Source organism: Caretta caretta, chromosome 4 (genome assembly GCF_965140235.1).
Source record: "Caretta caretta isolate rCarCar2 chromosome 4, rCarCar1.hap1, whole genome shotgun sequence".
Classification (NCBI taxonomy): Eukaryota; Metazoa; Chordata; order Testudines; family Cheloniidae; genus Caretta; species Caretta caretta.
In genome coordinates, this window is record NC_134209.1 from 34,045,841 (window position 1) to 34,062,045 (window position 16,205).

Below are 16,205 nucleotides of genomic sequence, written 5' to 3' on the forward strand. Positions count from 1 at the left end.
GTCAATGCAGCTCCATTTAAGTCAGTAGAGCTATCTTGATTAGACCTTGGGGGGAGGGATAGCTTAGTGGTTTGAGCATTGTCCTGCTAAACCCAGGGTTGTGAGTTCAATCCTTGAGGGGGCCATTTAGGGATCTGGGGCAAAAATTGGGATTTGGTCCTGCTTTGAGCAGAAGGTTGGACTAGATGACTTCCTGAGGTCCCTTCCAACCCTGATATTCTATGATTCTATATTCTATGACCGGCTGAAGCTTTGGCCCATGACTTTTATGCAAATGAATATTTGAAAATACTTTTTTGCCCAACACCACCCCCTCCACACACCCTCTCATTCACACAACTGTAGAAGATCATTGAAGTTTAAGTTCAGACATCAATACGCTTTTGCATCAAGTACATCAAGTCCTGTCTAGAGCTTATTGTGATTAATAATGTGACTGTACTATGTGTAGCAGAAAATATTGACAGAAAATGTCAAAACAAAGTTGGGATTTTCAAACTGGATCCTAATCCTTGCCTACTTTTTAGTTATCACAGTTTCATTCCCACGCTATACCACTTAATATATCACATACATCTCAATATTTGGGTAGCAGTAATTCCCGCCTTGTTTGGACATAGATGAAGGAAACTCAAGAGAGTCAATAAATTGATAGATTTGCTGATCCTTTCCATATTCATACCTCTTTCGTTTCCTAGAAAGGACCTCATACAGCTTTAATCACAGTAGAAGTGCATTACATCAAACCAGTAACAACTTTAAGTATGTGAAATGTTCCTTTCCATATGAAAAAAAATCTAGAGTTTACAGTTTTTTTATTCAATATTTGAATTTCTTTTAAAAACACCGTTAATGTGTCTGCTTGAAGTACCTCTTCTATTTTCACTGCACTTATAATTGCATGTGTGAAAAGTAAGTAAAATAGCACCTGCTGTAGTTGTGGCTGTTGTCTCTAGGGACCTAATGTTTCAGCGACAAGCTGAGAATTGGGATGATAAGATCAAGGAATGTTATTAATCCCCTTAATAATCCTTCTTAAATGGATTATTTTAAATTACATAGATGTCTGTGAAACCAACCATTCTCTGACACCTGCAGGACAGGTAGCCATATGGTACGGTAGCTCAGTTTTCAAATGCTATAAAAAAATCCAGTACTGAAGGAACCACATAGGACATTGATTATTCTACAGTTAATATGCAGCCAAATGAAATGTAATGACATGCAGTGGCCCTTTGTCATGATCCTCAGGTCATCGGAATTCTAGGTATCATGTGGCTTCTGTCAGGAAACTAATTTCCTCTGAGTAGGAATGCTATACACAAGATCTGCCTGTTGCCTCTATGACAATGATGTCCCCGATAAGCCATGCCAAGAAAAATTACCAGAAGCAGATTTCCTCCAGCTATTATTTGTATTTGAAATATTTTTCTTGATTTTTGGACACTAATAATGCTGGAAAACTAATCTGCCCAAGTCTAGCCAGGCAAGGTTTGGCCATAGAAATATAAGATTGATGTGCAGCTATTCTGTTCATCTCCTTAGGATCATTTTCATATTTACTTACTGAAGACATTGGCCTTGGCATCAGTTTTTCCATGAAAAGTTTAGGTGCTATAAAACAAATTAGATCGAAGATTTTTTTTTCTGTTGCTCATGTTAATGAATTCTCTTTTCTCTTTCTTAGAGAGCCGACATAGGGATTTCTGCTTTAACCATTACCCCTGATCGGGAAAATGTGGTAGATTTCACAACCCGTTACATGGACTACTCAGTGGGTGTACTGCTTCGAAAGGCTGAGAAGACAATGGACATGTTTGCCTGCTTGGCACCATTTGACCTCTCCCTGTGGGCCTGCATAGCTGGCACTGTGCTTCTGGTAGGACTACTGGTCTACCTCTTGAACTGGCTCAACCCACCACGCCTGCAGATGGGATCAATGACTTCTACAACACTGTACAACTCCATGTGGTTCGTTTATGGATCCTTTGTGCAGCAAGGTAAGAAGCAAAATTCATCTTTAGTACAGAGGAAAGCATACATGCTACTCCAGCTACCGTGGATTCTTAGGACCCATGCTATACCATGCATCCATGAAGTCTAAGCCTTTGACATGCAGCAGCCTTCTGTATGTGTGGTGAAAAGCTCTGAATTGCTACACGCTAGCCTGTTTTACTTTGTATTTGTCTAATTCCAAAAAAGGCAATGTCTGTCACCACAACTCTCAGAGCAGAGTAATTCTAATCTTCTACTAGCAGGTTACTCATAAATAATGTTCATCATAAGCTCTGGTGCCAAATCAGACAGAAAATCTTTGAATTTAGCTTTGGGTCTAAATTTAAAATCTTCACCTGTGTACTAGGGTCCAAGTGCTGTGTCTTCTGCTGACTCATCTCAATATTTCTGTGCCTCTTTCAGTCTCACCAAGGCTTCTCTGATCTTATTGGATACTTTATCTGTCTTCTCTAGCATTCTGATTGACTCAGGTTAGTCCTCAGTGCCATTTATACTCTGTTTCTTCAAACCCATTCCCCTTGGGCAGAAGGTTAGTGAGATATCCCTGAAGGATCGCAGACTGCTGACCCAGACTTAGTAGATAAACTTTGTGCCACTATGTCTTAATATTCTGACACAGAAATTAGAGGTTAACACTACTTCAAACCAGAATCAGAAAACAAAACCAAATATAGGCTCTGGAGAAAGAAAGTAGAAGATTGAGAAAACTAAAAATAGTTGGACAAGTAGAACAATAGCCTTTAGCATTTGTAAATGCAGTCTTTCATGGGTCAGTACAGGCACCATAGATGCACATATCTGCTAATCCATGGAGCATGTGCTGTATAAACAACCATCACTGCTGAAGTCTCAAAACTCCCACATAGCTCATGGACTTAAACTTGAACCTGTATGAAATTCTATATATAAAGTGCTTTCCATTGACTTTGGTGTTGTGAAATGGAATATTTTAGAAATTGCATTATTAACCCCTTTGGTAGTTGTCCAGATAGTCATGGTGCACGAGATACTCCATGATACAGAAAGAACCCAGTTTGACTTTCAGATCCCAGCTTGAGTTTGCAGAGTTGACGGTTAAGAAAACCAACTTTTGTTTACTGAGCAAATTTGATAGGGACTCACTGAGACACAAGATCCCCTCTGTCACTTTAAAACGGTCAAGCTCAGCTCTTGACATTGGCACTGAAGTTTTTCCCAAATAATGTGCTGCCCACAGTCCAGACATCAATTGCACCTTTCAGATGGAACCCGTTTTTCAATGGATGGTGTATATCACTTCTGTCAAATCCACAATGCTGTTTTACGTGGGATTATTGCTTGATATTGACCCCACCACCTGTACCCCATCCCTAACATCCTTAACTCCCTGTGATCCCCTAAAGCTGCATATTAAACACTTCAAAGAGGCAAAGTTTGTTTAATTATCCACTTCAAGTTCATGAATTATCTGAATGGTCCACTTTACCCCTTCCACGTAAGTCTCTGTTCCACAATGTATTGACTTGTTTTAGGCTATAGCTCTTTTTGAGGCCATGACCCTCTGTTGGCAGATAAAAAAAAAATTTCTAGCCACTCTCGTGAGCAATAGTAAACCAATATAAAGGGTCAGGAGGGGAAAAGGCAGTGGAGAGGAGCATGGAGAATGGAGTGTGAGAGCCACAAATGAACTAGATAGAGACAAAATAGTCCAGATGACAGATGGGCACAGTTGTTGGAAAGAGTGAAGAAAGGACGCTTCCTCAGGAGATTCACAAGCGCCGCTTTTGCTGATAGGATGAGGAGTGTGAGGAGTTACTCAGTACAAATAAAAGCCATGGGAGGGACATGATGGCTGATAGCACAAAAACTACAGTGGGAGGCAAGCAGAGGAAGTCCACAAGCTTGGAAAGCTGAGAGAGGCTTTTACTTGAAAAGAGAGAGAGCTTACCCCACCATGTGGATTTTCAGCACACACTTCTCACAATCCTCTGTGAGAAGTGTGAATGTTCCTTTTGTTTCTGTTGCGTGTGTAGAGTCAAGGAAGACGTGTCTCCTTCAAATAGCAGGTGGAAGGACACTCCTTAATTTGGTAGAAGAGAAAAAGACATGAATTTAATAGGGTTGATACAAAATATATGAAGTTTACAGACTGCTTTAATCATGAAAACTCAGAGGGCCTCAGGATTCCAGTGCAATAGCAAAAGAGATTCATTTATAATGTCATCCAATATTTCACATTCAATTTGTATGTAACAAAAACTGTATTAGCTGAAGTTCTATTGTTTACCAACCCTAGTGAATACAGGAAAAAATGAAAGTAATTTCCATTGACAGATTAACTGGCTATAGTGGTAGGTTTGCTTTCTGCATTCACTTGTCATCTGCTTTTCATGCAGCAAAGAAGTTGCAGGATTTATTTGTTTTAGAATACCAAATCTGTTGCTGTTAATTGTGATTGACACATCTTAACCAAGGTAGCAAGGGAAATTTTAAATACTGTCGTGTTCACTTAAGAAGTCCTTTGGCTGCTGATTTAAAACATGACAAGGTACTCACTTCTATTATCAAAACATACAGCCACAAATATTTTTATGTCCTTTACTGAAAGAAACAAAGCTGCACGATCTGAAGACTGCTAGGGCTTTGGTAGCACTGTATTTTTTGCCTAGGCCTACCAAACATGACCTGGCTTCTTTTTTCATGTTTTCTGTAAAATAAAGATACTTGAGCACAGAGGCTGATTCCAGGCTTAACCACATGTTTAAATAAAAAACAGGCCTTTAGAATAACAATATATGTTATGCTTTAACAAACTGTGTACTCTATTTAGATTAGAACAGAAGGAACTGCTTTTACCAGTTAATTCTAAACTAACTAAAACCTGTGCCGTTTATACAATAGCTAAGGTCTGTTGTGATAATTTGTATTTTATGTTCAGTTTGGCTTCTTGATGTGCTTTTCAAATCCTGTTTGTAAGTTTTAACCTTTGCACTTTCACAAGCTCAAAAACACGGGCGAAAATAAACGTGTTATTACCCTACACGAGAGTCAAATGGACAAGTCTGATGGTTGAACTGTGACTGTGAATTAATTTAATCTTTAGCAACAAAAGTTTAGTTTTTTTAAGTGTTTCCTGACAGGCAGACAGTGAAGCAAAATGTGCAACTCTATTCACTTTTAATGAGTTACACAAGTGTAACTGAGGGCATAATTCAGCATACAGGACATTTATTGTTGGTCATGATGCACGAGATGACACAGAAAGAACCCAGTTTGACTTTCAGATCCCAGCTTGAGTTTGCAGAGTACTCAGTTAAGAAAAACAACTCTTGTTTACGGAGCAAATTTGATTGGCCTCATTGAGACACAAGATCCCCTCTGTCACCTTAACCACTCAAGCTCAGCTCTTGACGTTGGCCTTTAAGTTTTTCTCAAGTAATGTGCTGCCCACAGCCCAGGCATGAACTGCACCTTTCGGATGGAACCTGTTTTTCAATAGATGGTGTGTATCCCTTCCATCAAATCCACAATGCTGTTTTTACAGTCTCTTTCCAGAGTAGAAATGTGGTTTAACAGGAAGACCTAATTCCTTTGTGTGTCATGTTCTAACACCTCCATCTTTTGTGGGCTAATGACAATAAACAGCTTGTGAGTAGGCTTCTGGGCTTATGAAACATGTTATGCTGTGCCCTGTTTGTTGAAAGAAACCGTAAATGGAAGCTAAATGGTTCCAGGAGTGGATGGACAATGCACCTATTCTACCAGGAATAGAGAGGTGTCTAGTACAGTAAGTCAAAAAGCAGAAAACTCCTATGATGTGGATTATGAGGCTGCTATATTGGTTTTGTCTCTTGCTCATTTCTCCTGAACTCCTGACAGAAAGAGCCACAAAGATTAAAACAAAAACAAAAACCAGTAGAAGTTGAGTCAAAATCTTTCGAACTCATCTATGCATGAGAGGCATCGTTGGTGAGTTCGTTTGGTTTAAAACCCGAACCATTCACTCAACACTGATGCAGACCATTTGTATGTTTCCAGTTACTGAACAGCAAATGTGTGTCCAGTTTATTAAAATACCTTACCTTACTACTACATGTATCCATTGTACTTGATGTCTAATAAAACTCATTTCCTTACCACAGTATAATGTGGTATGTCAAAGGGAGAAGTAATTTAGTACCCTTGGCCAACTAGTGGCATGGGTTGAGTTACACTAAAAATAAATGCTGATCGGCTCATAGCTTTGTGCAATTCAGCCAGGCATGAAAATTTGTAACACAACCCTTCTCTCTGTAAGCACTTTATTACCATGTGGATTTGCCTTACACAGCATGGCCTGACTAAAAATGGAGTAAATTAATCGATTCAGATTGCGGAGAATTTGAAATGTACGTTGAAGTTTAGCTTCATGATTTTTGAACTTATTCTTTTTGACTTGCTCATATTCAAGGGAAACTACCAAGTTGCAGAGGACTCACATTATCTGTCACAAAACCTAATACGAATGGAAATATTTTCATGGGTTAGTGTTTAATTCAGTAAAAACAGGTGTTTTTAGTTGCTGTTGTGGGTTGTTTTGAGTGTGTGTTCACAATTTTCTCTGTAGCACTGGAAACCTATTTCAGGAGTTACAGAGCTCAGGGAACATGACATAAAAGCATGGCCCTAACCCTGGCCTCTCTACTACTGGACCATTTGCCTCTTCTTTCTCTCGCCACATTTTCTTTCACTATCTCCCCACTCCTCACATTTTCCCTTCCACGCTGGTACGCCCCCGCTCTGGACTCCCATTTGGTGCTCCCTATTTCTGCCACCTTCACCTTTGTTATCCCTTCTACCCCTATTTTTGCTGAGAGGTGCACAGCTCACCCTGTAGCCAAGACATAAGTGTTAAAAATATCTCAAAAAAATCTTAATGCTACTGCTTATAACAGTGTTATGAATAAATGATTTGAAAGCTTCACTCATTTGCTGTGTTTATGGCTTTCAGTTCTGATTAGATTAGAACTCTAGTCACAATTGGAGCTTTCTGACTGGCTGTCAGGGATGTCAGTAATGATCAATTATGTTTCTAATGCCCTCTAAATGAGCAAATCTTACTGTTTTCCCTATTTAAATTCCATTTTATAAGATCAATAAGACTCCAAGCACTGGCACTTCTAGGCGATTATAGCACTTCTTGGAGGGTTAAAGCCACACAGCCTTCAGTCGTGTCTCTTTTATTAACATCCAAGGTGTGCTATAATCTTCTACAAATGCACTGCCTGAAGTGTACTGTTGCTTAATAAATTACTCTGTCATACTTATCTTCCTCCTGGCATATCCCTAGTAGCAGGAAACCATTACCTGTGACGTTCTTTTTTTTTGATATTTTCTCTTAATTAACTGGACACCAACCTCTATCGATTCAACATTTAGAGCAAAACTCTGTCAGTAAAACTGTTTTGAACAAAAGTAGCACTATTGAAATGCTATGTGTTGTTAATTATTATTGTTATGGCTGTTCAAATTTATGCCAGGTCTTCAGCATAGATTGAAATTCTTCTGTAATAACTGACTCATTGTGACGGGGCTGGGACTCACCCCCTCAGCGCTGCCCCCAAGTCCACACTCGTCCCCTTCCGGGGGGCAGGGGGGTTAACAGCAGTCTTTCCAGTTCGCTCCTGCCGCAGTGGCCAACCACAACCCCTCAAGTCTAGCTTCTCTGTTCAAGGGCCGGTTGCAATCTGTCACGGCCAGGTGCTGTACAAGGAGAAGGGGGAAACCCAGGTCCGCCCACTACTCTGGGTCCCGACCCAGGGACCCTGTAGTGGCAGCCTCCCTGCCCTCCTTCTCTCCCCTTGTCTAACTGTCCCTGGGCCACTTCCCCTCTGGCCTTTCGCACCCACTAGGCCCTTTCTGTCAGGGCCCACAGTCTGGCAGGTATTGGGCCGGAGCCCTTCTATGCTCCCCCAAGCCTGCCCAGCACTGCTCTGTCCTCGGTGCCTGTCTCCTACTCAGGAGACAGGCCTTCCCCCGTGAATATCTGGGACAGACTGCCTGCTCCCTTCCTGGGCAGCCTTTATATAGGGCCTAGCCTAGCCCTGATTGGCTGGCTGGAATACTGGCCCTGATTGGCTCCCAGTAGGCCTTTTCCTGACTGGCTGCCCCTCTACACAGCTGCTCTGGCCTACTCTAGCCCTATCTCTCATAGGGGTGGGGCAGTTGCCTCACCACACTCATCTGTAGGCTAAGAGCATAAGAGGAATAAACATATTGGCACTGAAGCTGTGCAGTCAAGAACCAAGCATGGTACTCACAAAATAAAAGTCTCGTGGCATATTGGCAGGTAAATCAAACTCCATTCTTTCCTGATGCCTTTGAAGGTGGAACTAAAAGATATACTGACTACTGTCATCAAGCTACTCTATCTCCTGGGCACATTACCTACAAACAAATCCATGTCATTATCTCAGTTGTCTTCATTCTACTAACAGTTAATCTACCAATTTATTTTTCTGTTATTATTAAACCTATAAATGTGTCCATGTATATGTGTGTGTATTCAGTAGAGCTGTTACTTTAAAAGAGTCCTTTTAACCTCCTGATGCTGTCACCCAGTTTTTCCAGACACCCCTCACTGTGGTCCAGACCTGTTAACCACTTAATAAATTATGGGCCAAATTCCAAATAAATTGGTGTCTGTGTGTTGCATTTATCAAACACGTACAGAATGTTTGGTACATTTATGCATTTGCAAATATTTCACAAGTACATTTTGTCACCTCCGCTTGAAAATCTAGTCCTAGGTCATAGTCACAGTGTTTACGGTATGTTCAGAGTTGTGTTTGTTAATCATTTAAAATCACTAGCATTAAAATGCTAGTGGATTTGCTTGAAGTTACCCCCATATTGAAGGTAAGTGCCACGCAGTCCTGGCAGGAGCCTGAACTGATGGGTTACTACCTAGCTTTTCAAGTGATGGCGCTGTATTAATGGGACAGTATATTTAGACACAGTGCATCTGAGATACTTGTTATGAGGAGATAAAGGATGAATGAATCTGTGAAAGCCCAGAGAACATCCTCCTTCCCCAGGGACTAGCTCCTATCCGTATTAACTGACTGTGAGAAGATGATGTTGCCCTTGATATAGTACAAATGTCGATTGGGGTCTAGTGAGGCAAAGGAGAAAGTATAATTGAATGCCTGGGAATCCATCCATAAGAGAAAAGAAAACTCTCTCCCTCTCTTCCACCCAAAAAAAATTTTTCTAAGTTAATTATTTTTTATGGAGCAGTTTTTAAATTTCAAGAATTTTTCATAAACCTGTATAACATATATGACTTACAGGAGGGATACATTTGAATCAGAACAAGTAATTAGCTTTCACTTTACTTTCCAGATTGCAGAGCATATATAGTACATATCTAATTGATGAAACAAAAAGGAATAACTTGGCCAGGAAACAGACATTTTCTTCCATGAAAAAGCAATCTAACTTACACATACACCTGGGAAAGCTTAGAAGATGTTCAGTAATTGCAGTGGTTAAACTTGCAGACCTGGCCTTAGTCACTTGTTCTGCTGTTAGAGTTTCCTGAACTGCAATCTACACTGCAAATATGGGAATTTCAGAGTTTAGAAGGCTTTTTTTTTTGGTTAGCTTTTCAATCTGTCTTCTACATCCACAGTTATTAAACATCCTGGCCTTCTGTTTGGATGGCAGAAATCTAATCCACAAATTGATCCAACCTTTTCACTAGAGGATATGGTAGGTGCCAGATGAGCATGAGTTTAGATGGAAACTCTTGGTAGATTTCCATTCCTTTCAGTACTGCAGGGAGTCCCTCCTCCATGGCAGGAGCGCCACACTGGTAACCACCCACATCGCTTTTCTTCATAACACCAGCTGGTATTTTGGTACCAGGAAAGATTGCCTGAAGAGTCTAAAAACAGGAAAGGCTCAGAGGTTTTTCAGGCTGCCAACAACATATTATCCCATCTTCAGCTGCTGAGTTTTATTCCCAGACCCTCTTCCAATATTAAAATGCATATAACAGGAGCAAGCCAAAAATCACTTTACAAAGGAAGCAGATCAAGACACAGGATGAGACTTTTGAACATGCTGGCCAGCCTGTTGCTGAATGCTGAGACTGAGGTCCCTTGCCCAGTGGAACCCTCAGAGCTGTTTTCTTTCTGTCTCCCAGTTTGAGATCAGTAGGATTATCTTCACTGCAGCAGAATCTCAGCATAGGAGCTGCAGCAGCTAAATTTACATTCTTTGGGGATGAAAGGGAAGGAATCACAGATTTGGGCTTCATCCTTTAAGGGCTTTTAAAGTTATTAAAGTGGTGTTGGGCTAAAAATTCATGAAATCTTCTTGTGAAGCACCAACTGAGATGAATGTATATGTGTTGGTCTTAACCAAGATTCTCCTTCTCTGTCAGCTGTGTCGGGCAAAGGTAACAGAGAAGATGGCAGATAGCAAAGCTTCTGCACACAGGCTGCTAATGAGCAATGATAATAGATCCATGTAGTTGAGTGGGATCATCAGGTTTTCATGTCTAGAAATAGCAGCTGGCAGAATTTTTTAAGTATAAATATATGTTTAATTTATTGCAGTAGCTCCTTTTTCTCCCACTTCTCTGCAGAAGTAAACATCCATTGGCCAGTTAAGTCAGCTTGAAGGCTGATTTGCACTTCTGAAGACTCTGACCCACTGATTTCAATAGAGTAATTGCTCTTTCACACCAAGAATCAGGCCATTTAAAAGTGTGACCTGGTAGTAGTGTATTAAATAAATAAACTGCATTACAGTACTATTCAAGTCTACCCTTAAAAGGCTAAAAGCTTTCTCTGTGTGCTGTGAAAAATCACTGCATTACTTTAGGACATCTAGGTTTTGGTGAGCTTTTCAATAACATTATTGGACACATTTAAGATGGAATTTCAGTCTAAACTTCCAAATGTATTTATTGTTGTCACTTAATAACAACTCCTACATTAGCGAGGGGTGAACTCCACAAGATTAGGAGTTGAATTCAGACCAACACTCCAAAGTTTGGAGCCTTATTAGAGTGCTTGAATCTGCAAGATTGAGCTATTATATATGAGGTATTTATGGTGCCTCTACCACCATAGTATTAAGGTGTCAGTGTCTGGTGCTGGTAGGGTGACCAGATGTCCCGATTTTATAGGGACAGTCCTGATTTTGGAGGCTTTTTCTTATATAGCACCTATTACCCCTCACCCCTGTCCCGATTTTTTAGACTTGCTATCTGGTCACCCTAGGTGCTGGAAATAGGGAAATAATCCTAAAGACAGGTTTCTCTTAAGGTTTCTAGTGTTTCTTAGTGGGTTGGAAATGGCACAAGTAACTGTTCTTTCTGAATTTCATCATTTCATGTTCCATTCCCACCCAGAATTTGGAAGCACGAGATGAATGCAAATGAAAAGTAATGAGGAGAAAAGAAAAATGATCTCTCAATGTTCAGAAAAGCTTTGGTCAGTATTCGGAGAGGGTGAAGTTTTGGTGGAAAAAGCAGGGGTTTTTTTTCCCCTCTACCAGTTTGTTCATTCCTGCCCTTCCTAATATTGTCACTGGATTGTCGTTTAGTTTCCTTGGTGTTCTGTTAGCTCAGTTTGGGCCAAAAGGGAGTCTTCCCTCCTAATAGCAGAGTGTTCATAATGCACTCCCCCTCTGGGTTGACACACAGAACCAGCAGTGCTTTAATATCTCATTAATGACATTAAATTGAGCAATGTTAAATATATGTACATATGACCCATTGTCAGTTAACAGCACAATTCCTGTTACTACTTCCTGAAGAGAGTACATACAATATCCTGCAACACCCTGTTGACAGGGTACCAATGTCTCAGCTGTATATGATGAGGCTTCTTGCTCTGTTATGTATTTGTGCAGTAGAGACTAATTATCGTTGCATTTTCAAAGGTGTTGAGCATTTGTAGCTCCCATTAACTTCAGTGGGGTTCGTGGGTACTCAGCACTTCTGGAAATCTGGCTATGTGTGAGTTTTTGCAGCCCTGGATGCCATAGTCTATAAAATAATAACTAACAAATGCGAATCTCGTGGATTTACAGTTGTTAAAACACTCTGTTTACATGTTTCAGAGGAACAGCCGTGTTAGTCTGTATTCGCAAAAAGAAAAGGAGTACTTGTGGCACCTTAGAGACTAACCAATTTATTTGAGCATGAGCTTTCGTGAGCTACAGCTCACTTCATCAGATGTTTACCGTGGAAACTGCAGCAGACTTTATATACACACAGAGAATATGAAACAATACCTCCTCCCACCCCACTGTCCTGCTGGTAATAGCTTATCTAAAGTGATCAACAGGTGGGCCATTTCCAGCACAAATCCATGTTTTCTCACCCTCCACCCCCCCACACAAATTCACTCTCCTGCTGGTGCTAGCCCATCCAAAGTGACAACTCTTTACATAATCAAGTCGGGCTATTTCCTGCATAGATCCAGGTTTTCTCACATCCCCCCCACCCCCATACACACACAAATTCACTCTCCTGCTGGTAATAGCTCATCTAAACTGACCACTCTCCAAGTTTAAATCCAAGTTAAACCAGAACATCGGGGGGGGGGGGTGTAGGAAAAAACAAGAGGAAACAGGCTACCTTGCATAATGACTTAGCCACTCCCAGTCTCTATTTAAGCCTAAATTAATAGTATCCAATTTGCAAATGAATTCCAATTCAGCAGTTTCTCGCTGGAGTCTGGATTTGAAGTTTTTTTGTTTTAAGATAGCGACCTTCATGTCTGTGATTGCGTGACCAGAGAGATTGAAGTGTTCTCCGACTGGTTTATGAATGTTATAATTCTTGACATCTGATTTGTGTCCATTTATTCTTTTACGTAGAGACTGTCCAGTTTGACCAATGTACATGGCAGAGGGGCATTGCTGGCACATGATGGCATATATCACATTGGTGGATGTGCAGGTGAACGAGCCTCTGATAGTGTGGCTGATGTTATTAGGCCCTGTGATGGTGTCCCCTGAATAGATATGTGGGCACAATTGGCAACGGGCTTTGTTGCAAGGATAAGTTCCTGGGTCAGTGGTTCTGTTGTGTGGTATGTGGTTGTTGGTGAGTATTTGCTTCAGGTTGCGGGGCTGTCTGTAGGCAAGGACTGGCCTGTCTCCCAAGACTTGTGAGAGTGTTGGGTCATCCTTTAGGATAGGTTGTAGATCCTTAATAATGCGTTGGAGGGGTTTTAGTTGGGGGCTGAAGGTGACCGCTAGTGGCGTTCTGTTATTTTCTTTGTTAGGCCTGTCCTGTAGTAGGTAACTTCTGGGAACTCTTCTGGCTCTATCAATCTGTTTCTTTACTTCTGCAGGTGGGTATTGTAGTTGTAAGAAAGCTTGACAGAGATCTTGTAGGTGTTTGTCTCTGTCTGAGGGGTTGGAGCAAATGCGGTTGTATCGCAGAGCTTGGCTGTAGACGATGGATCGTGTGGTGTGGTCAGGGTGAAAGCTGGAGGCATGCAGGTAGGAATAGCGGTCAGTAGGTTTCCGGTATAGGGTGGTGTTTATGTGGCCATTGTTTATTAGCACTGTAGTGTCCAGGAAGTGGATCTCTTGTGTGGACTGGACCAGGCTGAGGTTGGTGGTGGGATGGAAATTGTTGAAATCATGGTGGAATTCCTCAAGGGCTTCTTTTCCATGGGTCCAGATGATGAAGATGTCATCAATATAGCGCAAGTAGAGTAGGGGCTTTAGGGGACGAGAGCTGAGGAAGCGTTGTTCTAAATCAGCCATAAAAATGTTGGCATACTGTGGGGCCATGCGGGTACCCATAGCAGTGCCGCTGATCTGAAGGTATACATTGTCCCCAAATGTGAAATAGTTATGGGTAAGGACAAAGTCACAAAGTTCAGCCACCAGGTTAGCCGTGACATTATCGGGGATAGTGTTCTTGACGGCTTGTAGTCCATCTTTGTGTGGAATGTTGGTGTAGAGGGCTTCTACATCTATAGTAGCCAGGATGGTGTTATCAGGAAGATCACCAATGGATTGTAGTTTCCTCAGGAAGTCAGTGGTGTCTCGAAGGTAGCTGGGAGTGCTGGTAGCGTAGGGCCTGAGGAGGGAGTCTACATAGCCAGACAATCCTGCTGTCAGGGTGCCAATGCCTGAGATGATGGGGCGCCCAGGATTTCCAGGTTTATGGATCTTGGGTAGTAGATAGAATATCCCAGGTCGGGGTTCCAGGGGTGTGTCTGTGCGGATTTGATCTTGTGCTTTTTCAGGAAGTTTCTTGAGCAAATGTTGTAGTTGCTTTTGGTAACTCTCAGTGGGATCATAGGGTAATGGCTTGTAGAAACTCGTGTTGGAGAGCTGCCGAGCAGCCTCTTGTTCATATTCCGACCTATTCATGATGACAACAGCACCTCCTTTGTCATCCTTTTTGATTATGATGTCAGAGTTGTTTCTGAGGCTGTGGATGGCATTGCGTTCCGCATGGCTGAGGTTATGGGGCAAGTGATGCTGCTTTTCCACAATTTCAGCCCGTGCACATCGGCGGGAGCACTCTATGTAGAAGTCCAGTCTGCTGTTTCGACCTTCAGGAGGAGTCCATCTAGAATCCCTCTTTCTGTAGTGTTGGCAGGGAGACCTCTGTATAATGCAAATCAATGGGCCTGATTTTGATCTCGTTCTAGTCAGAATTGGATCCACTGTGTGGGGACACTAGCACAAATACAGAAATTCTCCAGGTGTCAGATAGAGACTATACCTCAAAACAGTGTGTTTGTACATCTGCAGACATAGGGTCCCATAGTGGAGTTTTGAATGTGAAATTATTGCACTGAGATGTGTAAAGGTAGTGACCGACAGTAGGATTATATGCTCGGACATGTTTAAAAAAAAATCACGACTGACCATATTATAGAATTATTTATGATTATATAAGCCAATTAGATGGTGTTTGGTAATCCAATGATTTAATTAAAAAAGTGTATTACTAGGATATTTAAGAATGGACTTCATCAACTTTAACTCTAGGCTAACAGTACTTTTTGTTGAAATGTAAACAAGAGATGGGCCCCAAGATTCATTTTAGAGAGATTGGACAACTGCAAAATTTGGATTAGAGTTCAGAGTCCAAACACTTCAGAACTTGAGGGTGTTTTGATTATAACAATGGTTCTCAACCAGGGTTACTTGTATGCTTGGGGGTACACAGAGGTCTTCCAAGGGAGTACATCAGCTCATCTAGATATTTGCCTAGTTTTACAACAGGCTACCTAAAAGCACTAACAAAGTCAATACAAACTAAAATTTTATACAAACGATGACTTGTTTGTGCTGCTCTATATACTATACACTGAAAGGTACGTACAATATTTATATTCCAATCCATTTATTTTATAATTATATGGTAAAATCAGAAAGTAAGGAATCTTTCAGTAATAGCGTGCTGTGACACTCTTTTGTATTTTTATGTCTGATTTTATAAGCAAGTACTTTTTAAGTGAGGTGAAACTTGGGGGTATACAAAACAAATCAGGCTCCTGAAAGGGATACAGTAGTCTGGAAAAGGTTGAGAGCCACTGGATTATTATATACATTATCATTATCAGCAAAAGATACATTTTGAAATATAAGTGTCTAAATCCATATTTCAGCACCTGGATACAAGTGGCCTGGTTTCCACAGATGCTGAACAATCACCATTGCCCTTAACTTAAAGGAGACTTACTTAAATTTGGATACAAATGTGATAAATGAGGCGGGCAGGGGGGATCTCCCTTTTATGGACATCCAGCCAGTTAGTAGCTATAGAATCCTCCTCAGCAGCTGTACCCTAATTGCCTTAACTGTAAAGGGTTAAGCGAAGCTTAACCTGAGTTGGCACCTGACCAGGGGAACCCAGAGAGAGGCTGTACCCTTTCAAAGTGGAAAAACTGCTGGGGGTGGGGGGTTCTTCCTCTCTTGAGCTGGAGAGAGGGGAAAGCAGCAACAAGCTGCAAGCTTTAAGCCAGGTGTGGGAAATCAGCATCATACCTAGAAACTCCTCATTTGGAACTCCAGATATGTAAGTAGCACAGGAAAAGTTAAGACCGATGTGATTAGGAACCTTTTTGGTTGTTTTGGTTTGTGGATTCCTCTGTGCTAACCCCAGGTGCTTTTGTTTTGTCTATAACCTTTATGCTGAACCTCAAGAAAGTTATTTTTGGTGTTTAATCCCTAAA

At 41.2% G+C, this 16,205-nt stretch overlaps 1 protein-coding gene and 1 long non-coding RNA gene across 6 annotated transcripts in view; one reads left to right on the top strand and one right to left on the bottom strand.

Annotated features, from left to right (window-relative positions):
* Nucleotides 1-16,205, top strand: part of GRID2 (glutamate ionotropic receptor delta type subunit 2) — a 1,039,989-nt gene that overhangs the window by 865,449 nt on the left and 158,335 nt on the right. For all 4 annotated transcript variants that reach the window (XM_048847025.2, XM_048847024.2, XM_075127526.1 and 1 more), the window contains one exon: nucleotides 1,688-2,000. In XM_048847025.2, coding sequence (XP_048702982.1) covers nucleotides 1,688-2,000 — 313 coding nt within the window. The remainder of the gene's footprint in view (nucleotides 1-1,687; nucleotides 2,001-16,205) is intronic.
* The window catches only part of LOC125635387 (uncharacterized), a 42,226-nt gene that overhangs the window by 1,820 nt on the left and 24,201 nt on the right, over nucleotides 1-16,205 (bottom strand). For both annotated transcript variants that reach the window (XR_007356248.2, XR_012668036.1), the window contains one exon: nucleotides 3,944-4,075. This is a non-coding gene — a long non-coding RNA (uncharacterized LOC125635387). The remainder of the gene's footprint in view (nucleotides 1-3,943; nucleotides 4,076-16,205) is intronic.